The sequence below is a fragment of the Salvelinus namaycush genome, chromosome 16, assembly GCF_016432855.1.
Source record: "Salvelinus namaycush isolate Seneca chromosome 16, SaNama_1.0, whole genome shotgun sequence".
Lineage (NCBI taxonomy): Eukaryota > Metazoa > Chordata > Actinopteri > Salmoniformes > Salmonidae > Salvelinus > Salvelinus namaycush.
This window is the reverse complement of record NC_052322.1, coordinates 27,708,920-27,735,978: the sequence shown is the minus strand read 5'-3', so window position 1 is coordinate 27,735,978 and position 27,059 is coordinate 27,708,920. Positions and strand designations below refer to the sequence as shown.

Sequence of the window (27,059 nt, the reverse complement as noted above, 5' to 3'; positions counted from 1 at the left end):
GTTGGGGAATAGTGAACTACATGTAGTTCAACTAGTAATTAAACTAAATTTTTCAGTAGGTTTGTGGTCGTTAAACTAAATTCAAATTTTGCTTTAAGGAGCTTATTACTTTTTTGCCATGATGCGTTGTAGCTAACTACTGGAACTACATAATACTTTTTTTATATAGAGAAGAAAATATGGGGGAAATAAGCAAACATTTTCTTTCTTTTTCAGCAACAGAACAGCTTAATTCTCACTTGAAACATAGTTTTTGTGTTAATATGGCAAATTACACATTCTTGTAGCCTATGACATTTCGGCTTTAGATATGATAATTTGTCCTGAAGTAGCTTGGATGTAGTGAACTACTATTTCAAAGTAGCTTAACTTCTTCTAGTGTGAAGTATTTGGTCGATTGGTAAATTAACAATTACTTGCATGATTCCCTCCAATCCAACATGGGGTAGGATAAACCGCTAAATTTGTATCTCAAACTTAATATCACAGTGACTTCATCCTTTTATTCTAGAATGTAGATGGTTGTAATGTTGTCACCAAAGGCTCCTCTGTGATATGAAAGGGCCATTTCTTCTGAATGGGCTTTTTTCACTAAAGGCTTGACCACAAACTACACACTTACAAAGCAATGTATGCACTAGAGGTCCTCTTGGGTGCAAAATGTTGGTAGTGTTTATTACTAGATGTGATACTACTAGTCTCAAGAACAAATCAGACCCGAACCCGATTGACAAAAAATACATGTTGGAGCTCATTAGGATGAAAGACCAGTGGTTGTTCCCAGTGCTGACCGGTTCGCTGCTTTGAGGTAGGCCTGGTTGAAATGTAAATATGTGACCCGATGGTCTTTTGGGCAAGTATTGTAGTTTAAAGGTAGACTCAGTGAAATGATGTTGCCACGAGCAGCACTGCAGATATTGAGATGAGCGAGATGCAAGACATTACTCTCACAGTCACACACAGTATCTGTGCACGGGTTCACAGCGTGGTAGCCAGGGCATCAAAACAGCTGAGAAGTTGAGCCTCGCGCTTCAACGCTCTTAGTTGTTGCGGAAATCGACCCACTATGCTGTTTACTTTCTGCATCTACGTCATATCACTGAGTCTATCTTTAATTTATACTAATTATTATAATAATCTATTTGGATTACATTTGTATCACATACTACAATCACCATTTGCAAAATCACCCAATGCATATTTTTGACGATTGACGATACAATAAAACGCAACCATGACATCATATTAAACATTTCATAAAAATGTTATTTGTACTATTCATTTTTAAATAAGACATCACTATATAGCCCTTGGCTTAACACAATAGCAATCAGTTTTTAAGAAAGATTTAAAAAATGAACATGATTGTCTGCCTCCTTTCACACAATAAAGGAATCTTATAAAAACATCCAATATCTGACCAAATTATTTACAGTATTATCATACCATAACAACTTCAATTCTATTTACAAAGTTACATTATATTTACAGTAGAAGGTGGCTTGTTAGCAGCAGATATGTTTGAGTGTTTCTCATATGGCTGGCATAAAGCAACACAGAGGTAGTCTTGCTGGATCTAACCATCTTTGTTGAGAACATCCCTGCATGTCACAGCTTTGACTTGGACAGAAAGTGACAGTGCTCATAGTAGGGAGGCCATTGACATCACATGACCTCATTAAAAAACGAACATACATGAAATCTCAAGCCATCTAATAGAGGCCAAATATCAAGTAATTTTTCCATAAAAATAGAGACATAAATTAATAATAACCCAATGAGAGGATTATCCAACTCAGAACTATTAACACAATCAGATTGTGAACCCAACGATGATGATGAAGAAGCTTTGTCTTAGTAAGATGTGTCTGCTCTTTCGATCCATTTCTTCTTGCTTGGCCTTTGTGTCAGGTAAGAAAAAATCAGTGTGAACAAACAATAATAAAAGAGATGCATAAAAGGGTTTAAGTAGAACAATTAAAAGATTAAAAAGATCAGATAAGTAGATTTTTTTGTTTTGTTAATTTTGTTCTCTCTTATTGGCCACAGCCCCGTAGGGTGGAGGGTAAGCGCCCTTGCTGAACCTGACTGTCACTCCTGGGGACTACACCATGATTGACCCCTCCCCCATGGCTGTGAAAGGACCGGGGGAAGTTGTTCACAAGCAAAGTAGTCCTTCAGTGGGGCAAAGAGATGGCGGATCACAGGCACACTCCAGGACTTCCCCAGCACCTTCTGCCTCTGCTGGCGATTCATGTTCTTTACATCGGTGTAGTGCTTGGGGAAGCCGAAGATCCTTGAAGTGAAAGGCAGAAGAGAAGAGAACATCTTTAATTTCCACTGAATTTCAAAAAAATATATGAAAATAAGTGATAAAAAATTAAATGCCATATTTCAAAATGCCTACTTCTCTAACTCCGTGATCCACAGGTTGTCATCCACGCCTTTCTCTGATACAGGGAGCTTGCTCACGTCCTTGCCCTGCTTGAGGGAGTTCGGGTTGGTGGTGATGGTCCTCACTTTTGTGAACTGTACAATAGAATACAAAATAAACAAAGGAAAACAAGAAAGTAAGACACCAGGAAATGCTTGGATACAAACAGTCACAGGTTCTAAAGAAAGATGGGTAGACTAACTCAAATAAAAAAACAGGACAACAACATTTGAAAACAACCAAAGAGGATCAGATTGGGACTTCCTAGTTAAATGAAGATTCAATAGAAAATTCATTTGAAACATTTTCTGACCTTGGCAACTCTTCCCCTTTCAAGGCAGTCCTGGAGAATAACCTTGTCGTTCTGGGATGCAATGATGGGTCTAGAACAGAATCAGACACATTGAACAAAACCTAAGAAGATTTCTAAAGGCAGGAAGCAGACCCATCACCAAGGAGATAATCAGACAGACGGGGTCACCAGTGAGTTATGCTAAATTATAATTATTTTGCCATTATGGCCTATTTATTGCCTACCTCCCTCATCTTACTACATTTGCACACACTGTATATAGACTTTTTCTATTGTATTATTGACTGTATGTTTGTTTATTCCATGTGTAACTGTGTTGTTGTTTGTGTCGGACTGCTTTGCTTTATCTTGGCCAGGTCGCAGTTGTAAATGAGAACTTGTTCTCAACTGGCCTACCTGGTTAAATAAACGTGAAATATTATTATCACAGAGAGATGGGCCTAAAGATGTTGTCATACTGGTGTGGTCCTGGGTTTTTGCGAAGACCCACATATCAGTAGACTATAGAGATCAATTGCACTGAATAAATCATTTTCATCTAAGGTTTCAATAATCAAAGGGGTTGATGAGAAAGGATCATGGATCAGCTGAGTGGTTTAGTTTGGTCCAGGGTGCAGACACGTACCTGTTCATCCCAGGGATGTTGCCCCAGAAGTATCGCGCTCTGTGGGCCGGGCTCACTTTCACCGCATCCACCAGAACCGGGTTGCACTGAGAACAAACTGTCAGTTATTTGGGTTCTAAACTAGAGAACATTTAGACAGTATGATTTGTATACAAATCAAGAGATCTGGTGCTGTGTTCATGTGCATTATTATATTTTCTGACTTCAAAATAGTTCATTCTGAGACCCAGACCAAAACCAGAAAGACCCAGAAATATAAGCGCCAAAATTTCGTTTTAAGCTTGAACCCTAAGTTTCCCATTAGAATTCCCAATGTTTGGAGACAAAAATGTACACAGCACGATACAACTGTTCTAAGAGGAGAGTGAATGGGGCTAGCTAACCTCCAGGAAGCGGCAGATGTCGACCTTGTGGTGGTTGTTCATGAACACCACGTTCTCGAAAAACCAGAAGAACGGCCTCTGGTCGTCTTCTTTGGGCTTCATGATGTGAAGAAGCCGGTAATACTCAAAGAAGAGCCTCCCCGTTCCCTCTACAGACAGAATGACAGAGATGTAATAAGCACCCATTACACAGGGGAATAGTCGGGGAAGTTGGGTTATGCACTGTAGCTAGGCAGTGAACAACATTGCAGAGCTGATATCCACATTAGAGCTAACACAAATGTTGCACTCTACTTGCCTATTCCAAACTAACCACGCTGTTGTACACTGCACTCTGCTGGTAATGTCTATAAGCCACACTACAAAATGTGTAGAAAATACTTAAAATATATTTTTACTCTGTTGATCTCACAAGGTAAACTATTCAAGTCCCAGACATACCAAACAGTCCCTTCCGTGCTGGGTTCACCATGGCCAGATCGTTGCAAGGGCTCCCACCAATGAGCAGATCGAACGGACCCCACTTTAGGATCTGCATTGGACAAGAGTAGTGAGGTCTGTTTTAGTACTGACCAATGTTTCAAATCGACAGTAAAAGCGCTGTGCTCACATTATAAGACGTACGTGCTCTTTGGTGATGAGCCGGACATCATCCACATGTATGATCTTGCCTTCATGGTTGATCTCGGAAATGGCGATGGACTCCGAACAGATCTCCGAGGCCACATATTTGTCCACCTTGAATCCCAGCTCTTTCAGCACCAAGTAACCTAAGGGTCAAATAAAACAGATGTCCTCCTTCATAATCTGGTTAAGTGCTACTGTGCAAAGTCTCTGATTATTGAAGTTCCTCTTCTCGTTAGACCTTAAAGGAGTATAATATAATTTTCACAGTAGAATCAGAACAGTAGAAAAACAGTAGAATTAGAATCAAATGGAATAGTCAAATATTCACAGTAAGATCTTCATAGTAGAAGCAAAACAAATAATAGTGGAATCAAAATTAGAGTAGAATTAAAACAACACAAAATACAGTAGTATTTTTGTCAGCAGAACCAGGACAACACAGAGTAGAATTAGAATGGAGGAATTCCGGCACTGCAGCTAACCTGTGCCAATCCCATCAAACAGTGAGAGGACGCTGATTGGTCGACGCAGGTTGGCAGGGATGGACAGGTATACCCGATCGGGCTCCTAGAGAGGGCAAAGGTTAAGCACACTCATTTGGTTATTGACCAATAAGAGCAGTACCGGTATGTAAATAAATGTTACTAATACATCAAATCAAAACAAAAAGCATTCCATTCTAAGGTAGCTCTACAAGAAAAGATGAATTGCGGGGCCACTCACAAACTGAAAGGCACTGTTAGTTGCAAAAAACTCCTGGACACGGATGCTCCAGTCAAGACGGGGTTTCAGGGCACCGTGGGCATTGTGTGGTTCACACAGGTAGCAGATCCATGGATCCACCTCCTTCAGAGAGTCAAAGGTACCTGGGCCAACCAAGATGTTTAGGCAGTCCAAGCAGTAGGAGCTGGGAGAAGACATATATGTTAGACCATGATCCATGTCTGGAAGGTTTAGGGTAAACAATGACAAAGGAGGCTGGTGGAGTGAGAATGGGGAGGACGGTCCCTCTTCCACCAGCCTCCACTGGAGAGAGCGTTAGTAGCAAATACTGTTACTCACCGGCAGCAGCTGTCGTTCCCACAGAGGATGACCTCCAGGCCAGCACAGCACACTGTACAGTATGACTGGTAGCCATCCTCATCGTATCGATAGAGAGTCTCAGTGAAGTTATCCTGTAGGGAAGAGTAGTCAGTGTTATAACTTCCCATATAAAGATTTAGAAATTGGCACAACTAGGGAAGACATGACCATCTGAAAAAATGGAGGCAACACACCCAATATACATTTTGTTTAACATATACAATACCAGTCAAACGTTTGGACACACCTACTCATTCAAGGGGTTTTCTTTAATAACACATATGGAATCATGTAGTAACCAAAACAGTGTTAAACAAATCAAAATATATTTGAGATTCTTCAAAGTAGCCACCCTTTGCCTTGATGACAGTGTTGCACACTCTTGACATTCTCTCAACCAGCTTCATGAGGTAGTCACCTGGAATGCATTTCAATCAACAGGTGTGTCTTGTTAAAAGTTAATTTGTGGAACTTCTTTCCTTCTTAATGCGTTTGAACCAATCAGTTGTGTTGCTGCAAAGAAACCACTACTACAGGACACCAATAAGAAGAAGAGACTTGCTTGGGCCAACAAAACACTAGCAATTGACAATAGACCGGTGGAAATATGTCCTCTGGTCCGATGAGTACAAATTTGAGATTTTTGTCTTTGTGAGACACAGAGTAGGTGAACGGATGATCTCCGCATGTGTGGTTCCCACCGTGAAGCATGGAGGAGGTGTGATGGTGCTTTAGTGACACTGTCTGATTTATTTAGTATTCAAGGCACACTTAACCAGCATGGCTACCACAGCATTCTGCAGCAATATACCATCCCATCTGGTTTGCGCTTAGTGGGACTATCATTTGTTTTTCAACATGACAATGACCCAACACACCCCCAGGCTGTGTAAGGGCTATTTGACCACGAAGGAGATTGATGGAGTGCTGCATCAGATGACCTGTTCTCCACAATCACCAGACTTCAACCCAATTGAGATGGTTTGGGATGAGTTGGACCGCAGAGTGAAGGAAAAGCAGCCAACAAGTGCTCAGCATATGTGGGAACTCCTTCAAGACTGTTGGAAAAGCATTCCAGGTGAAGCTGATTGAGAGAATGCCAAGAGTGTGCAAAGCTGTCATCAAGGCAAAGGGTGGCTACTTTGAAGAATCTCAAATAGTCCAAATAAAGAAAAACCCTTGAATGAGTAGGTGTGTCCAAACTTTTGACTGGTACTGTATGTTTTTGTAACCTCTCCGACCTGTACAACATGGTGAAATGTAGCAAGAACCACAAGATGAATATATGTTTTGCTTTACCTTGCATTTAAGGCAAAGGCTTCCTTCAAACAGTGGATGGAAAATCTCTATATCGTCAGCCATACAGCACAGGCAGAAAGCTTTGGGAGATAGAAAATTACAAAGTGAGTGTACAAAACAATGAATGAACCAGATTTCCAACACAATACCACTATTTAATACAAAAGTGCGTCCATGTCAGCACAAGCTCTCACCTTCAATGTCCAGTCTTTTTTTCTGTACCCTTTGAACCATCTTCTCTGAGAAAATAAAGATACAAAATACAGTATATTAAATGAGTGGGCAGAGAGTGTCAGTGCATTGAGAAAAGTAAACAAATAGGAAATACCACTGGTGGAAGTGATTTGAAACACAATTAGTAACAGAGGATATATCAGCGTGAAGAAAAAGTAGAGAAGGCCCACCTCTGTATTTCTGGTCCGGATGTTCATAGACGTAGCCTGGGTCTTTTTTTTTGTTGTACCGCTGCTTTTGTATTTTGAGTGTTGGCTGGCAGTCTGGATTTTGATAATTTTTCCCCTTGTTGGACGAGGCACCTGTATCCTCCTCCTGCCTGAGGTTGAAGGTGCCGTTGTCCAGGTTCAGCGAGAGCTTGGTGAGACACACAGACACCTGGCGCAGGTTGTGCAGTTTGCTGTTGATGGATGTTGCCTTTTTTTGGTCCGGTTGCTTCCCATTAGCAATCCCTTTAGCTGTAAAATCATTAACATCATCAAAATACTGTATACCATTAACACAAAATACATCTATTTTTTCCCCATACAAGTTGTTATAACATCTTCAAAATGAAAGAGAGGGATCATGTATGTAATACCCACTGGGCACAGACGTCAGTTCAACGTCTATTCCACATTGGTTCAACGTAATTTAATTGAAATGACGTGGGAACAACATTGCCTCAACCAGTGTGTGCCCAGTGGGTAGATACAGAATGATATGTTAGTCAGCCTCTTAGCTTACCCTCTGTCTGGAGTGGTGGTTGGAACCCATCTGGGCCAGTGGGTTTGAAACCGCCGAAGGCCCAGTCCACCATTTCCCTGAGGTGCTCCTCCCGCTCCTCTGAGCCCGGGGAAAACACCTTCCTACATCTTGAAGCAGCCACCTACACGGTTACATATCAACAACACACAATCAGATGGGATACACACATACAAATCGACAATCATACAGCACAGACATTCACACACAAGCAGAGATAGACAGACTGACCTGTAAAGATTGGAATATAGCATCCCTGTACGTGACGAGGGTGGCGAAGCTATTTGCGCAGAAAAATTGTGCAAACGCTCCAAATTGCAGCAGTCCCTGGGTGTTTATCTGAAACAGACAGAATTTCACTGAGTGATAGGCACAACAATTCACCTTTACAATCTAATTTAAAAAACATTATTGTCCATCAAATATGGACACTCATAACTCACACAAACACACTGAAAACAACAAAAACATGATGTCCTCTCCCCCCCTCACCTCGGAAAACATGCCATCCCCAAACCATTCGACTTTCCGGATGCTTTCGGCTGCCTGCCGTCCCTTCCAGGGTTGGACAATCCCTGGCCACAGAGAGTATCCCTCTATCTGTCCCCATACCAGATCCCCCACATTGTAGCCCTTCTCATCCTACAGGGAAACGCACAGCACACAGTCAGCCATACACCGCAAAACACATCTGGTGAGATTGAACATCGAAATGCACTGATATGTACCATTGTTAGCCTCAAAGCTAACTGTCATGATAATGTAAATCAGAAAAGAGAAAGGATTATTTTACACACTTCAGCTAAGCAGAGAGAGAATTTCAAGACTAATGACATAATACTACTTAACAATTGTATAAAACCTTTGGAATTACCTGGACTTCTGCATAAATTGGTCATACAATTTGATCTTCATCTAAGTCACAACAATAGACAAACAGTCTGCTTAAACTAATAACACACAAACGTTTTCATATCTTTAATGAACACACCGTGTAAACATTCACAGTGCAGGGTGGAAAAAGTATGTAAACCCTTGGTTTTAATAACTGGTTGACCCTACTTCGGCAGCAATAACCTCAACCAAACATTTTCTGTAGTTCCTGCACAACGGTCAGGAGGAATTTTGGACCATTCCTGGAACGAGTGCGCTGAGAGTCGGGAAACAAGTTCAGGGAGTGAGTGTTTTAATAAATAAAAGAAACAATGAACACATAACACAAACAACGCACCGACATGAAAACAGAGTCAATAACACCTGTGGAAAGATCCAAGGGGAGTGACAGATATAGGGAAGATAATCAAGGAGATGATGGAGTCCAGGTGCGCGAGACAATGGTGACAGGTGTGCGGGATAATCAGCAGCCTGATGACCTAGAGGCCGGAGAGGGAGTATACAAGACAATTCCTCTTTACAAAACTGTTTCAGTTCAGCAATATTCTTGGGATGTCTGGCGTGAACCGCTCTCTTGAGGACATGCCACAGCATCTCAATTGGGTTGAGGTCAGAACTCTGACTGGGCCACTCCAGAAGATGTATTTTCTTCTGTGTTTTGGGTCGTTGTCCTGTTGCATCACCCAACTTCTGTTGAGCTTCAATTGGCGGACAGATAGCCTTACATTCTCCTGCAAAATGTCTTAATAAACTTGGGATTTCATTTTTCCGTCGATGATAGCAAGCTGTCCAGGCCCTGAGGCAGCAAAGCAGCTCCAAGCTATGATGCTCCCTCCACCATACTTTACAGTTGGGATGAGGTTTTGATGTTGGTGTGCTGTACCTTTTTTTCTCCACACATAGTGTTGTGTGTTCCTTCCAAACAACTCAACTGTAGTTTAATCTGTCCACAGAATATTTTGCCAGTAGCGCTGTGGAACATCTAGATGCTCTTTTGTGAACTTCAGACGTGCAGATATGGTTTTTTTGGACAGCAGTGGCTTCTTCCGTGGTGTCCTTCCATGAACAACATTCTTGTTTACTGTTTACGTATCGTAGACTCGTTAACAGAGATGTTAGCATGTTCCAGAGATTTCTTTAAGTCTTTAGCTGACACTCTAGGATTCTTCTCAACCTCATTGAGCAATCTGTGCTGTGCTCTTGCAGTCATATTTGCAGGACGGCCACTCCTAGGGAGAGTAGCAACAGTGCTGAACTTTCTCCATTTAGACAATTTCTTTTACCGTGGACTGATGAACATCAAGGCTTTTAGAGATACTTTTGTAACCCTTTCTAGCTTTATGCAAGTCAACCATTCTTAATCTTGGGTCTTCTGAGATCTCTTTTGTTCGAGGCATGGTTCACATCAGGCAATGCTTCTTGTGAATAGCGAACTCAAATTTTGTGAGTGTTTTTTATAGGCAGGGCACCTCTGACCAACATCTCCATTCTCGTCTCAATGATTGTACTCCAGGTTAGCTGACTCCTGAGTTATTAGCCCAGGGGTTCACATACTTTCCCCAACCTACACTGTGAATGTTTAAATGATCTATTCAATATAGACAAGACAAATACAATAGTTTGTGTGTTATTAGTTTAAGCAGACTGTGTTTGTCTGTTGTTGTGACTTTATGCAGAAATCCAGATAATTCCAAAGGGTTCACATACCTTTTCTTGCCACTGTACAGACATATAACAGTATAATATAATAACAGTGACAATCTGTTGTTGGAGTCAACAGTACCTACCTCGTACAGGCAGGAGGATGCCTTAGATGTTCCATCAGGGGTGGATGTGGCCATCAGCAGGGCATTGTCATCTTTAAGCTGGAGGTCAGTGAGAGAAACACTTATATTATGCTTCCATAATATATGCACTGCACATAAACATATTTTATATAAAAAAAGGAAATAGATTTAAACAAAAATATAATGTACCTTGTGCTGTGTGGTCGCAGTCCAAATAACGTCATCATCGCTGTCATCGCTGTCACCGAGATCAATAACGTCAATAGACTCAGTCATCTTTAGCGCTGCCATTGTGGGCAAATTGCAATGAGGAGGTCAATATTTTTTGGAGGACATATAAATATACAATATTGATACAATTGTCTGACAATGATCCTTTAATGAGTGTATGTGATGCTCAGTGCTATCCTTACCTGGTCTTGTGTCTGTCTGAACAGGCCTGGGTTCAGCAGGCTCTGTGATGTCAATCAAATCTTGAACAATAGGAACAATCGGAATTATTAAATATACAGTATATCCGTATTCACCTACAGGGTATGCAATGTTTTTGTTCCAGCCCAGCACTCACACACTTGTTACAAATGAACAACAAATAATGGTCTTCAATCTGGAGAGGCTTAGTTGAATTGAGTCTGTTACTGCTGGGCTGGAACAAAAGCCTGCACACAGAAATAGAGTTGGAGACCTCTGCTCTGAATAAACAGTTTGTCAAGTGTCACATTCCGGTAAATATGTAGTACAATCTTACCAGATGAGTTGCTCTCCTGTTTCAGAGGACTTGAGGGTGATGAGGGTATGCCTTCGTCCTCACTGTGTTCTGTCTCTTCTGTGAGCCAGTCATCCTCATCCCGACTACCAACACCAAGCAAGGTAGCCTGGACACATATAAAGACATCCATACCAACACATATTAACAGACAGAAACAAAACAGATTTCATTTTTTTCTACATTGCAAAACAATGTGACTATAGTAGTAGCATACATTACAGCAGAGCTAACACATCAACATAATATCCCAAACAGTGCCGTCTAGTCCAGTTAGCTACACACCTGAGCGAAGACCTTGTCCCTTTGCAGAGAGCCAGAGGGGAGAGTAAGCAGGCTGCAGATCAGCCTCCGTAGGATAGATGTCTTCCCCATGGTCCTCAGTACCTGTTTCCAGTGCTGCTCCACCGTGGGCCCAGGGGAGGGAGAATCGACGGTAGGCTTCTCACCCTCTGAGATCATATACTCCAGGAACTCATCGGTCAGCAGGGCCATGTCCCCCGGGACTCCACACAGCCCCATGAGGGACCCCAGCTCGGCCACCACCCTACCCGTCACCTCCAGCCTCCCAGCAGGCCTCAGCAGGATGGGAATGTTCTTCAGGGCCACGTTGGGCAGTGGCAGGCTCTCCATCAGGCTCCAGGTGGTAGCCTTGTAGAAGGAGACACTGCTCTCCAGGAAAGAGTCAACGACATCGTCTTTGAGTTCTGCCTGATGTTCCGACAGGAAGTCCTTCACGCGGGCGCCCGTGTTCACCTCCACCCTCAGGAGGTGGTCCTTCTCGTTGGCAAGGAGGTTGGGCTCCCGCCGCCTCAGGAAGCGGTCCACGGCGGGCGAGCAGAGGAAGCTGGCTGCATAAGAGTGCACCAGGCTGGAGGCCTGCTGTAGGATGTTGGCCACGTCAGAGTCGCCCCATTCAAGGAGCTCCTGGAAGGCACAGAGGGGCTCCAAGGCTTGCCCCAGGAACAGCAGGCCCAGTCTGACTTTTAGGTCCCTTAGACGGGCACACACTTGCTCCGCGTCCCCCTCATTGCCCCGGGACTCAAAGTACTGGAGCAGCTCGGGCCAGGCGTCTGCCATCCTCTGCACCGTCCTGCCCAGGAAAAGGCACTGGGACGACAGGGGAAGGAGAGGGTCCAAGGGTGCCACATCGGCAAATATCTCCTTGAGGTTGTCGTTGGTGGTGGGGTAGGTGGAGTAGTGGTGGTGGATGTCTCTAACCAGCTCCAGGACCGACTCCGGTAGCGCCGTCACGCCCACGTGACACGCCCGTCCAGCCAGGCCAGGGAGATCACAGAGGGACACCAGCCCAGGGTTCAGGGCCCTGAGCCCGGTCACCAACACCTGGCTCAGCCCTGAGTCTCCACAGTAGAACACAGCCAAGTTCGCCAAGGGGAGCTCAAACCTCCTCAGAGTCTCCACCAGACAGTTCAGCTCAGCTGTACCAGCTGACACTGTGGCATCCCTGGGCTGAAGGGTGTCTAGCAGGCGCACGTGTTTGACCCCTGACCCCTGGTCAAAGTAGCCCATTAGGAGCACACTGGCCGTCTCCCGGTCTCCATCGCCTCCCAGCTCCACACCTCGGTACAGGTAGAGGCAGTAGGGGGTCTGGAAGCAGGCGGCGGTGATGTCCCGAGGGTATTTCTGACCCAGAACGTGTCTGGCTACCTGATCCTGGGTAAGTTCTGTCCCGCGCTTTGCTGGGCTGGGCCAGTGCTTCTGGATGAGCTGCAGCAGGCTGGGGCTGAAAGGGGAAAACGTATCCTCCTTCTCCTCTGCTGTTTGAACATCCAGTGCCATTTCCTGGTTCTGCCAGGGCCCCTCAGACATTTCCACTTCCCTAGCTTTGGGTGACAAAAATGACAACACTGAGCAACCAAAACACAAATAAAGTGGATACAGTGGACTAGAATTTCATACTAGCAATTCACACACAAAAAAACTAAAGAATAGAACAGAGAGAGCGTGAAGTTGAGTCTCACAGAAGTTGAGTTGTGTCAGGGCTTTGGGTCTTTGTGGCTGTTTAGCAGCATTAGCAGGCGGCATGCTCTGTCCAGCCCGCCACTCCAGAGCATCATACTCCTGGCCCTTGTGGTTGGAGTCAAAGAACACCTTGAACCACTGTAGGAAGTCCAGGCTCGCCTCAGAGCTCCCTCCGATCAGACCCTCCACTGGGATTGACTGGGGAAGGAGAGATTTTACACAGCATTATTAAATCACTACATGTAACAATATGCATGTTATAAAATGTAATAAGTACTAAATTACATATTGTAATTACATAACACCATGTTGTTACTAGAGTAATTGCAGTGTTGCTACACATGTATAAGAGCAATGGAATGAAGACGTTGTGTGCAGATTACACACAGTCCTACTAGACTGCAGTATATCATGAACGGGTGTATGGCTGTAGAGTGTAACTCACTTTGATCACCCCACTCCTCCTGAAGCTGGCCTGCAGCACACTGTAGTTGTGAAGGGCATCCACCTCATCACTGGCCTGGAACCTCACTTTCTGTACGTCCACAGAACCAGGGAACAGCCAATGCATCAGCTGGCAGAACGCAGCACCTGGAACACACACATTTTGAGTCATACCCCCATGCCTGGAAATCATACAAAATAGCTAACTATGATTGTTTTACATGAGAACTAGTTCTCAACTGGCCTACCTGGTTAAATAAAAGTTTAATAAATAAAAACATTGATGTAGAGGAATGTTCTCTAAGTATGACATCAGACACAAAACAGTGTATTATCTAGAGACAATACATAGGCCTAGAGAACTTGTCAACAGTGTGTACAATGAGCATCTAGCCTACCTGAGCATGTTTGCTCCACCTTAGTGAACCTGGTCTGTAGAGATTCATTGAGCCAAGCCAGCAGCTCATAGCGGTTGTGTTTCTCACCAGGCTTGACTTGGACATTCACTGCCATCTCCAAGTCTCCACCTGTAACAAAACCACACATCAATAACAATGTAGCTTAATAACAAAAACAAGGATCCTAGTATTTGTATAAGTGATAGTATGTGTTAAATGCATGAATTGATATTCAGTACGGAGTGCACACTCAGCTCCACCAAAAAGACTACTTTCAGGCACTGGTAAACATCAACGTAAACACCCATTTGCGTATTGTAAAGGTTGGGGGAAGGAATCGAACATCGCAATTACAATAAAAGTAAGCTATCGCTACAGTGTATTAGATATAGCTGCTGCAACATTGTATCGCTCTCGAACGATTCCGGGTGTTGTAACATTGTGTCGATTCATCTGCGCTCTTGGTTTGTGCATTCGTGCTTCACGTTAACTTCCTGAATGTTCAAATAGCCTATATTAACAGTCACTATAGTCATCAAATGTTCTGATTTTAAATGTTTACACAAATCGCCAAGGGCTAAATTTACGCATGCTAATATTCTTTTCCCGCAAAAACACCGAAGGAATGTATTGTATTTGGACCAATGCTGACCCAAGCAGCCACGTGTATAGTAACCATGCAGTGTTGAGAGAAAACGTGAGGGGACAGAACATACGCAGAAGTGTTAGTTCAGGTGTCCCACATGTTATTAGAACGTTGTTATAAACAATATTTGACTAGTGTTTTCAACAAGGCTGGTAAACTGTAGCCAAAATGGCAAAACATATATTTCTCAGCATTCCAAGCAATAATAATTTATTTAGACATATTGGTAAAAGAAAAGTATATATCCTTCAATTACATTGTTTTATGTGTAACCTATGCTATTTATAAAGCTTGGTGAACGTAAAAAGTACAATACAACCTGGTAAAAGTTAATGTGAGGCTATGAGCTAGGCTACTTGTCTATTTGCTTACGATATATCGAAAATGTTCAATATTGTTCAGACATGTGCGCTCACCTCGCTCTCCTTTCCTTTCCATGGCGTTGTCAATGTCCCAAACTCGTTGTCTGTCGTTTGGCCAAGCTAGCTACTCACCCCTTTGGCTCCGAGAATACGGGATATTTAACTCGCTGCGACTGTTCAGAAGCCCCATAGCTATGTGTCGTCCGCCGGATTCCAACCAATGATCTCTCTATGCTAATGTTGAGTGGGGTTGGACAACGTGAAACAGCGGATCCCGCAAACTAGGCTATAGCTAATTGCGCCCGCCAACCATCGAAACAATGGAAACACTCACTGTTTTACAGTTTCCAAGTCAGAATCGTAGGCGAAACATCGTAATCTATTGCTGTATCATTGTAGGGTTGTGTTTACGACATTTTGAGAGCCACAAGGTGTTGCAGACTATAAAGCCATAATGCCCATCAAAACGGATCTAGGCGAAATTTACTCAGCATCTTAGATGATCGAACCTTTCTAGTGTGGCCACTAAAAGGAAGTAACCGAATGTACCCACATATTCATCACGTTCCACGACAAAACAACATTTAAGACTATAAAAACACCATGGGGGTAGGTAGGGGGACCACAGGGTTGTACTTTCTTGATAGAAACATAACGCCTTCGTTCCCGAAATATGCCTAAATCTGGACAGGTTAAATCTAGTGTAGTAATTTGACCATTCCGTCCTATTTAGTTGAACCATTCTGTGCATAGGCCTACAGTAGCCTAGTTTTTCTGTTGTCAAATGGCAGCTCCATCGGGTCTAAAATGGCGACGGTCGAAACTAAGCTCAGTTGGGTTCGACTCAAACTCCGAGTCATTTAGTTGTTAAACGAATGGATTAACATTATCCACGTTTCTATCCACAGTTTGTATGTGAGTAAAGTCATATCGTATAAAAAAACACGACAGCTGATGGAAAGTTTTGGTGTAATTGTTATAAATGCCGACAGATGGGCCTAATTTGTTCGTTCAACATGGTGAGATCTTTTTGTGATTAATATTATTTATGCGGGAAATGGCGGTGGAAAGTTATAAGTTATAGTATTCAGACCCCTTGACTTTTTCCACATTTTGTTAAGTTATGGCCTTATTCTGAAATTTATTAAATTGTTATTTTTCTTCTCATCAGGCCTTTATGGCAGAGCAGCCAGACAGAAGCCACTCCTCAGTAAAAGGCACATGACAGCCTGCTTTGGGTTTGCCAAAAGGCACCTAAAGACTCTCAGACCACGAGAAACAAGATGGACCACGAGAAACAAGATTCTCTGGTCTGATGAAACCAAGATTGAACTCTGGCCTGAATGCCAAGCTTCACACCTGGAGGAAACCTGGCACCATCCCTATGGTGAAGCATGGTGGTGGCTGCATCATGCTGTGGGGATGTTTTTCAGTGGCAGGGCCTGGGAGATTAGTCAGGATCGAGGGAAAGATAAACAGAGCAAAGTACAGAAAGATCCTTGATGAAAACCTGCTCCAGAGCACTCAGGACCTCAGACTGGGGCAACAGGACAAATACAGGTATGCCAAGCTTGTAGTGTCATACCCAAGAAGACTCAAGGCTGTAATCGTTGCCAAAGGTGCTTCAACAAAGTACTGAGTAAAGGGTCTGAATACTTTTGTAAATTAGCTATTTAAGTTTTTTTTCTTTTGAATTACATTAGCAAAAAAATAACTGGTTTTGCTTTGTCATTATAGGGTATTGTGTGTAGATTGATCCATTTAGAATAAAGCTGTAATGTAACAAACTGTGGAGAAAGTCAAGGGGCCTGAATACTTTACGAATGCACTGTATATATGTTTATTGATAGACTTTCCATATCGGTGCTTATCACTAATAGTATGCTATTACGTCCCCAATTTGTTTTACATTACCCAAAGGGAAATCTACTTCCTTTGAGAGGAAATATGTTAAATTATGCTTATGGCGGCGCAATGCGCTAGATGATGGCATGCAATAGCTCTCTGTTGTTCATGACAACTGACCTCTGTTCTGAGACCAGTGACTTGGCAGGTGTTGTCCACGTACACTATATATACAGAAGTATGTGGACACTGTCATGTTTTGTCTTTGATCATGTCTTGTCCCTGTGCTTCCCTCTGCTGGTCTTATTAGGTTCTTTCCCTCTTTCTCTCTCTCTCTCTCCTCCTCCCTCTCTCCCTCCTCCTCCCTCTCTCCCTCTCCCGCTCTCTCTCTCTATCGTTCCGTTCCTGCTCCCAGCTGTTTCTCATTCTCCTAACGACCTCATTTACTCTTTCACACCTGTCCCCTATTTTGCCCTCTGATTAGAGTCCCTATTTCTCCCTCTGTTTTCCGCTTCTGTCCTTGTCGGATTCTTGTTTGCTGTTCCTGTGTCCTTGTTCCGCCCTGTCGTGTTCTTTGCCTTCTTCAGATGCTGCGTGTGAGCAGGTGTCTATGTCAGCTACGGCCAGTGCCTTCCTGAAGCGACCTGCAGTCTGTGGTCGCGTCTCCAGTCGTTCCTCTCTATTGACGAGAGGATTTCAGTTTCCTGTTTTGGATTGACCATTGATAATATCCAGGAGAATCATTATTTGTTTAATACTGGAATAAAGACTCTGTTACTATTACGTCGCTTTTGGGTCCTCATTCACCAGCATAACAGAAGAATCCGACCAAGATGGACCCAGCGACTATGGATTCTCTCAACACTGCCGTCGAGTTCCAGGGAGCAATGCTCGGCAGACACGAGCAGGAATTGTTTGCTGCTCGTCATGCCGTTGAGACCCTGGCCGCTCAGGTCTCCGATCTCTCTGGACAGTTTCAGAGTCTTCGTCTCGTGCCACCAGCTACTTCCTGGTCTTCCGAGTCTCCGGAACCTAGGGTTAATAACCCACCATGTTACTCTGGGCAGCCCACTGAGTGTCGCTCTTTTCTCACCCAGTGTGATATTGTGTTCTCTCTCCAGCCCAACACGTACTCTAGTGAGAGAGCTCGGATCGCTTTCGTCATATCACTCCTTACTGGTCGGGCTCGGGAGTGGGGCACAGCTATCTGGGAGGCAAGGGCTGAGTGTTCTAACGATTATCAGAACTTTAAAGAGGAGATGATACGGGTTTTTGATCGTTCAGTTTTTGGGAAGGAGGCTTCCAGGGCCCTGGCTTCCCTATGTCAAGGTGATCGATCCATAACGGATTACTCTATAGAGTTTCGCACTCTTGCTGCATCCAGTGACTGGAACGAGCCGGCGTTGCTCGCTCGTTTTCTGGAGGGACTCCACGCTGAGGTTAAGGATGAGATTCTCTCCCGGGAGGTTCCTTCCAGCGTGGACTCTTTGATTGCACTCGCCATCCGCATAGAACGACGGGTAGATCTTCGTCACCGAGCTCGTGGAAGAGAGCTCACGTTAACGGTGTTTCCCCTCTCCGCATCTCAACCATCTCCTCCCACCGGCTCAGAGACTGAGCCCATGCAGCTGGGAGGTATTCGCATCTCGACAAAGGAGAGGGAACGGAGAATCACCAACCGCCTTTGCCTCTATTGCGGTTCTGCTGGACATTTTGTCATGTCCAGTAAAAGCCAGAGCTCATCAGTAAGCGGAGGGCTACTGGTGAGCGCTACTACTCAGGTCTCTCCATCAAGATCCTGTACTACCTTGTCGGTCCATCTACGCTGGACCGGTTCGGCTGCTTCCTGCAGTGCCTTGATAGACTCTGGGGCTGAGGGTTGTTTTATGGACGAAGCATGGGCTCGGAAACATGACATTCCTCTCAGACAGTTAGGGAAGCCCACGCCCATGTTCGCCTTAGATGGTAGTCTTCTCCCCAGTATCAGATGTGAGACACTACCTTTAACCCTCACAGTATCTGGTAACCACAGTGAGACCATTTCCTTTTTGATTTTTCGTTCACCTTTTACACCTGTTGTTTTGGGTCATCCCTGGCTAGTATGTCATAATCCTTCTATTAATTGGTCTAGTAATTCTATCCTATCCTGGAACGTTTCTTGTCATGTGAAGTGTTTAATGTCTGCTATCCCTCCTGTGTCTTCTGTCCCCTCTACTCAGGAGGAACCTGGTGATTTGACAGGAGTGCCGGAGGAATATCATGATCTGCGCACGGTCTTCAGTCGGTCCAGAGCCAGCTCCCTTCCTCCTCACCGGTCGTATGATTGTTGTATTGATCTCCTTCCGGGGACCACTCCCCCTCGGGGTAGACTATACTCTCTGTCGGCTCCCTAACGTAAGGCTCTCGAGGATTATCTGTCTGTTTCTCTCGACGCCGGTACCGTGGTGCCTTCTTCCTCTCCCGCCGGAGCGGGATTTTTCTTTGTTAAGAAGAAGGACGGTACTCTGCGCCCCTGCGTGGATTATCGAGGGCTGAATGACATAACGGTTAAGAATCGTTATCCGCTTCCCCTTATGTCGTCAGCCTTCGAGATTTTGCAGGGAGCCAGGTGCTTTACTAAGTTGGACCTTCGTAACGCTTACCATCTCGTACGCATCAGAGAGGGGGACGAGTGGAAAACGGCGTTTAACACTCCGTTAGGGCATTTTGAATACCGGGTTCTGCCGTTCGGTCTCGCTAATGCTCCAGCTGTCTTTCAGGCATTAGTTAATGATGTACTGAGAGACATGCTGAACATTTTTGTTTTCGTTTACCTTGACGATATCCTGATTTTTTTCACCGTCACTCGAGATTCATGTTCAGCACGTTCGACGTGTACTCCAGCGCCTTTTAGAGAATTGTCTCTACGTGAAGGCTGAGAAGTGCGCCTTTCATGTCTCCTCTGTCACATTTCTCGGTTCTGTTATTTCCGCTGAAGGCATTCAGATGGATCCCGCTAAGGTCCAGGCTGTCAGCGATTGGCCCGTCCCTAAGTCACGTGTCGAGTTGCAGCGCTTTCTCGGTTTCGCTAATTTCTATCGGCGTTTCATTCGTAATTTCGGTCAAGTGGCTGCCCCTCTCACAGCTCTGACTTCTGTCAAGACTTGCTTTAAGTGGTCCGGTTCCGCCCAGGGAGCTTTTGATCTCCTCAAGAAGCGTTTTACATCCGCCCCTATCCTTGTTACTCCTGACGTCACTAAACAATTCATTGTCGAGGTTGACGCTTCAGAGGTGGGCGTGGGAGCCATTCTGTCTCAGCGCTTCCACTCTGACGATAAGGTCCATCCTTGCGCTTACTTTTCTCATCGCCTGTCGCCATCGGAGCGCAACTATGATGTGGGTAACCGCGAACTGCTCGCCATCCGCTTAGCCATAGGCGAATGGCGACAGTGGTTGGAGGGGGCGACCGTCCCTTTTGTCGTTTGGACTGACCATAAGAACCTTGAGTACATCCGTTCGGCCAAACGACTTAATGCACGTCAAGCTCGTTGGGCGTTGTTTTTCGCTCGTTTCGAGTTCGTGATTTCCTATCGCCCGGGAAATAAGAACACCAAGCCTGATGCCTTATCCCGTCTCTTTAGTTCTTCTGTGGCTTCTACCGACCCCGAGGGGATTCTCCCTGAAGGGCGTGTTGTCGGGTTGACTGTCTGGGGAATTGAGAGACAGGTAAAGCAAGCACTCACTCACACTGCGTCGCCGCGCGCTTGTCCTAGTAACCTTCTGTTCGTTCCTGTCTCTACTCGTCTGGCTGTTCTTCAGTGGGCTCACTCTGCCAAGTTAGCTGGCCACCCCGGCGTTCGGGGTACGCTTGCTTCTATTCGCCAGCGGTTTTGGTGGCCTACTCAGGAGCGGGACACGCGTCGTTTCGTGGCTGCTTGTTCGGACTGCGCGCAGACTAAGTCAGGTAACTCTCCTCCTGCCGGTCGTCTCAGACCGCTTCCCATTCCTTCTCGACCATGGTCTCACATCGCCTTAGACTTTATTACCGGTCTGCCTTCGTCTGCGGGGAAGACTGTGATTCTTACGGTTATCGATAGGTTCTCTAAGGCGGCACATTTCATTCCCCTCGCTAAGCTTCCTTCCGCTAAGGAGACGGCACAAATCATCATTGAGAATGTGTTCAGAATTCATGGCCTCCCGTTAGACGCCGTTTCAGACAGAGGTCCGCAATTCACGTCACAGTTTTGGAGGGAGTTCTGTCGTTTGATTGGTGCTTCCGTCAGTCTCTCTTCCGGGTTTCATCCCCAGTCTAACGGTCAAGCAGAAAGGGCCAATCAGTCGATTGGTCGCATATTACGCAGCCTTTCGTTTCGAAACCCTGCGTCTTGGGCAGAACAGCTCCCCTGGGCTGAGTACGCTCACAACTCGCTTCCTTCGTCTGCTACCGGTCTATCTCCGTTTCAGAGTAGTCTTGGGTACCAGCCTCCTCTGTTCTCGTCCCAGCTCGCCGAGTCCAGCGTTCCCTCCGCTCAGGCTTTTGTCCAACGTTGTGAGCGCACCTGGAGGAGGGTCAGGTCTGCACTTTGCCGTTACAGGGCGCAGACTGTGAGAGCCGCCAATAAACGTAGGATTAAGAGTCCTAGGTATTGTCGCGGTCAGAGAGTGTGGCTTTCCACTCGTAACCTTCCCCTTACGACAGCTTCTCGCAAGTTGACTCCGCGGTTCATTGGTCCGTTCCGTGTCTCTCAGGTCGTCAATCCTGTCGCTGTGCGACTGCTTCTTCCGCAACATCTTCGTCGCGTCCACCCTGTCTTCCATGTCTCTTGTGTCAAGCCTTTTCTTCGCGCCCCCGTTCGTCTTCCCTCCCCCCCCCCCGTCCTTGTCGAGGGCGCTCCTATTTACAAGGTACGGAAGATCATGGACATGCGTTCTCGGGGACGTGGTCACCAGTACTTAGTGGATTGGGAGGGTTACGGTCCTGAGGAGAGGAGTTGGGTTCCATCTCGGGACGTGCTGGACCGTTCGTTGATTGATGATTTCCTTCGTTGCCGCCAGGGTTCCTCCTCGAGTGCGCCAGGAGGCGCTCGGTGAGTGGGGGGGTACTGTCATGTTTTGTCTTTGATCATGTCTTGTCCCTGTGCTTCCCTCTGCTGGTCTTATTAGGTTCTTTCCCTCTTTCTCTCTCTCTCTCTCCTCCTCCCTCTCTCCCTCTCCCGCTCTCTCTCTCTATCGTTCCGTTCCTGCTCCCAGCTGTTTCTCATTCTCCTAACGACCTCATTTACTCTTTCACACCTGTCCCCTATTTTGCCCTCTGATTAGAGTCCCTATTTCTCCCTCTGTTTTCCGCTTCTGTCCTTGTCGGATTCTTGTTTGACGTTTGCTGTTCCTGTGTCCTTGTTCCGCCCTGTCGTGTTCTTTGCCTTCTTCAGATGCTGCGTGTGAGCAGGTGTCAATGTCAGCTACGGCCAGTGCCTTCCTGAAGCGACCTGCAGTCTGTGGTCGCGTCTCCAGTCGTTCCTCTCTGTTGACGAGAGGATTTCAGTTTCCTGTTTTGGATTGACCATTGATAATATCCAGGAGAATCATTATTTGTTTAATACTGGAATAAAGACTCTGTTACTATTACGTCGCTTTTGGGTCCTCATTCACCAGCATAACAGACACCCCTTCAAATGAGTGAATTCGGCTATTTCAGCCACACCCGTTTTTGACAGGTGTATAAAATCAAGCACACAGCCAAGCAATCTCCATAGCCAAACATTGGCAGAAGAATGGCCTTACTGAAGAGCTCGGTGACTTTCAACGTGGCTCCGTCATAGGATGACACCTTTCCAACAAGTCAGTTCGTCAAATTTCTGCCCTGCCAGAGTTGCCCTGGTCAACTGTAAGTGGTGTTATTGTGAAATGGAAACTTCTAGGAGCAACAACAGCTCAACCGGGAAGTTGTAGGCCACACAAGCTCACAGAACGGGACCGCCAAGTGCTGAAGTGCGTAAACATTGTCTGTCCTCGGTTGCAACACCCACTACCGAGTTCCAAACTGCCTCTGGAAGCAATGTCAGCACAAGAGCTGTTTGGCCGGAGCGTCATGAAAAGGTTTTCCATAGCCCAGCAGTGAGGAATCACACAAGCCTAAGATCACCATGCGTAATGCCAAGCGTTGGCTGGAGTGGTGTAAAGCTCGCCGCCATTGGAGCAGTGGAAACACATTCTCTGGAGTGAGGAATCACGCTTCACCATCTGGCAGTCCGACAGATGAATCTGGGTTTGGCGGATGCCAGGAGAACGCTACCTGCCCCAATGCATTGTGCCAACTGTAAAGTTTGGTGGAGGAGGAACAACGGTCAGGGGCTGTTTGTCATGGTTCAGGCTTGGCCCCTTAGTTCCAGTGAAGGGAAATCTTAACGCTACAGCATACAATGACATTCTAGATGATTCTGTACTTTGTGGCAACAGTTTGGAGAAGGTCCTTTCTTGTTTCAGCATGACAATGCCCCCATGCACAAAGCGGTCCATAAAGAAATGGTTTGTACAGATCGGTGTGGAAGAACTTGACTGGCCTGCACAGAGCCCTGACCTCAACCCCATCAAACACCTTTGCAATGAATTGGACCCCGACTGCGAGCCAGCCCTAATCGCCCTTCATCAGTGCCCGACTTCACCAATGCTCTTGTGGCTGAATGGAAGCATGTCTCCTCAGCAATGTTCCAACATCTAGTGGAAATCCTTTCCAGAAGAGTGGAGGCTGTTATAGCAGCAAAGGGGGTCCAACTCCATATTAATGCCCATGATTTTGAAATTAGATGTTCAATGAGCAGGTGTCCACATACTTTTGGTCATGTAGTGTATGTCTCATGTGGTCTTCCTGAAGGGCTTGACCCATAAGAGGGTGTATTTATTTATTTTTATTTCACCTTTATTTAACCAGGTAGGCAAGTTGAGAACAGGTTCTCGTTTGCAACTGGGACCTGGCCAAGATAAAGCAAAGCAGTTCGACACATACAACAACACAGAGTTACACATGGAATAAAAAACATACGGTCAATAATACAGTAGAAAAAGTCTATATACAGTATGTGCAAATGAGGTAGGATAAGGGTGGTAAGGCAATAAATAGGCCATGGTGGCGAAGTAATTACAATATAGCAATTAAACACTGGAATGGTAGATGTGCAGAAGATGAATGTGCAAATAGAGGTCCTGGGGTGCAAAGGAGCAAGATAAATAAATAAATACAGTATGGGGATGAGGTAGTTAGATGGGCTATTTACAGATGAGCTATGTACAGGTGCAGTGATCTGTGAGCTGGTGCTTAAAGCTAGTGAGGGAGATATGAATCTCCAGCTTCAGTGATTTTTGCAGTTCGTTCCAGTCATTGGCAGCAGAGAACTGGAAGGAAAGGCGGCCAAAGGAGGAATTGGTTTTGGGGGTGACCAGTGAGATATACCTGCTGGAGCGCGTGCTACGGGTGGGTGCTGCTATGGTGACCAGTGAGCTGAGACAAGGCGGGGCTTTACCTAGCAGAGACTTGTAGATGACCTGGAGCCAGTGGGTTTGGCGACGAGTATGAAGTGAGGGCCAGCTAACGAGAGCGTACAGGTCGCAGTGGTGGGTATTAAATGGGGCTTTGGTGACAAAACGGATGGCACTGTGATAGACTGCATCCAATTTGTTGAGTGGAGTGTTGGAGTCTATTTTGTAAATGACATCGCCGAAGTCAAGGATCGGTAGGATGGTCAGTTTTATGAGGGTCAATGAATACGGCTGCACAGTAATGTCTCTTATCGATGGCGGTTATGATATCGTTTAGGACCTTGAGCGTGGCTGAGGTGCACCCATGACCAGCTCTGAAACCAGATTGCATAGCGGAGAAGGTACGGTGGGATTTGAAATGGTCGGTAATCTGTTTGTCAACTTGGCTTTCGAAAACCTTAGAAAGGCAGGATAGGATAGATATAGGTCTGTAGCAGTTTGGGTCTAAAGTGTCTCCCCCTTTGAAGAGGGGGATGACCGCGGCAGCTTTCCAATCTTTGGGAATCTCAGACGATACGAAAGACAGGTTGAACAGGCTAGTAATAGGGGTTGCAACAATTGCAGCTGATAATTTTAGGAAGAGAGGGTCAGATTGTCTAGCCCAGCTGATTTGTAGGGATCCAGATTCTTTCAGAACATCAGCTATCTGGATTTGGGTGATGGAGAAATGGGGGAGGCTTGCGCAAGTTGCTGTGGGGGGTGCAGAGCTGTTGACCGGGTTATGGGTAGCCAGGTGGAAAGCATGGGCAGCTGTAGAAAAATGCCTATTGAAATTCTCGATTATCGTAGGTTTATCGGTGGTGACAGTGTTTCCTAGCCTCAGTGCAGTTGCCAGCTGGGAGGAGGTGCTCTTATTCTCCATGGACTTTACAGTGTCCCAGAACTTTTTTGAGTTTGTGCTACAGAATGCAAATTTCTTCTTGAAAAAGCTATCCTTAGCTTTCCTAACTGCCTGTGTATATTGGCTCCTAACTTCCCTGAAAAGTTGCATATCACGGGGGCTCTTCAATGCTAATGCAGAACTCCACAGGATGTTTTTGTGCTGGTCAAGGGCAGTCAGGTCTGGAGAGAACCAAGGGCTATATCTGTTCCTCGTTCTAAATTGGAACCCACCATATGAGACTGTACACTGTAAAAATGTTCCTGTAAATTTACAGCATTATACTGGCACCACAGTTGCCAGTTTAATACTGTAATTTTGCTTTACAGCAGTAATGCTGTAATATAGTTTACAGCATGATTTATGTGACATACATATTACAGCATCCCAGCTGTACATTTACAGCAGGGATGCTGTAATATGTTTTACAGTAAGGAAAATCATGCTGGTAACTATTACAGCATCACTGCTGTAAAGCAAAATTACAGTATTAAACTGGCAACTGTGGTGCCAGTATAATGCTGTAAATTTACAGGGAAATACCTACAGTAATATACAATTATTTTACAGTACTAAGCAGCATTGCAGGTTGTCTTTAGAAGACAGCTCCCTGAAATGTAATATTGTAAGAAAAACAATGTGTACAGATATATATATATTTATTCAAATTCATAATATGAATTTCACATGAATTGCACTTTAACCACAAAGAACAACATTTGAAAAGAGCAACATTACAACTCCAGATATGTCACGCCCTGACCTTAGAGAGCCTTTTTATTTCTCTATTTGGTTAGGTCAGGACGTGATTTGGGTGGGTATTCTAGTATTTCTATTTCTTTGTTGGCCGGGTATGGTTCCCAATCAGAGGCAGCTGTCTATCGTTGTCTCTGATTGGGGATCATACTTAGGCAGCCTTTTTCCACCTTTAGTTTGTGGGATCTTGTTTTTGTACTGTTGCTTTCCAACCCTACAGAACTGTGCGTTTCGTATTGTATTTGTTGTTTTTTCGGTGTCATCAATAAAAGAAAGATGTTCGCCTACCACGCTGCACCTTGGTCTCCTCACTCAAACAACGAGCGTAACAAGATAGTAGGGGAGAGAGGGAGACAGAGAGAGATACAGTGATAAGAACATTGACAAATACTAGCCAATATTGTACTTCACCATACACAAACTAACACATCAGAATAGGGCAATCTTGAAAATACAGGATTATGTAAGAAAAAAATACAATCTAAACAGATCAATGGAAAATAGGAAAACAACAGTAGAACATGGAGACATTTTGACAAAAAACTAACAAGAACTGCTTGCCTGCCTGTCTTTGAGAGAGAAATGAGAGAGAGAGAGAGATCGAGAGAAAAAGGGTCTGAGAGAAGGACGGATAGAAAGGAGCGAGCAGGGCTAGATTGGAGCCAGAGAAGCACGCTACCGCAAGCCAACACAGTCTCTGGGATGGCGCAAGCAGATCATTTTCAATGCCTCAACTGATGTAATATATTCTATGTTGGTTTGTGCAGGTTTCTGGTTCGAATAAACCCTGAAGGAACCAAATGCACAGCGAAAGCAGAAGTGAGCCGCAAGACCGGAAAGGTCGTTCAGAGGAAGCCATTGCCAATTGACCCACGTTACACGCTTTCTCGCAGACCTGAACGAGTTTGAGTGGAAAAAGTACACAAACAATAAGGAATATCATTGCAATGTAACTAACAAATGCTAAATGTAAGTGTTGGATTAATGAATGTTCAATGCTTACCTCTGTATCAGCTTCAAGGTTGCAGAGGTCGACTCCTGGTA

The 27,059-nt window shown here is 45.0% G+C and overlaps 1 protein-coding gene across 1 annotated transcript; it reads right to left on the bottom strand.

The window, feature by feature from the left end:
- Positions 1-1,248: 1,248 nt before the first annotated feature.
- Positions 1,249-13,027, bottom strand: LOC120061262 (DNA (cytosine-5)-methyltransferase 3B-like). Its single transcript, XM_039010949.1, has 21 exons — positions 11,475-13,027; positions 11,172-11,298; positions 10,837-10,896; positions 10,613-10,707; positions 10,424-10,501; positions 8,235-8,384; positions 7,974-8,081; positions 7,725-7,866; positions 7,169-7,456; positions 6,959-7,003; positions 6,765-6,844; positions 5,445-5,557; positions 5,106-5,289; positions 4,865-4,949; positions 4,380-4,525; positions 4,197-4,287; positions 3,756-3,904; positions 3,373-3,458; positions 2,748-2,817; positions 2,408-2,529; positions 1,249-2,296 (listed from the first exon to the last, which is right to left on the bottom strand). The coding sequence occupies exons 1-21, from the start codon at positions 13,017-13,019 to the stop codon at positions 2,092-2,094; spliced, it is 3,969 nt and encodes a 1,322-aa protein (XP_038866877.1). The 5' UTR covers positions 13,020-13,027; the 3' UTR covers positions 1,249-2,091.
- Between the last annotated feature and the right edge of the window lie 14,032 nt (positions 13,028-27,059).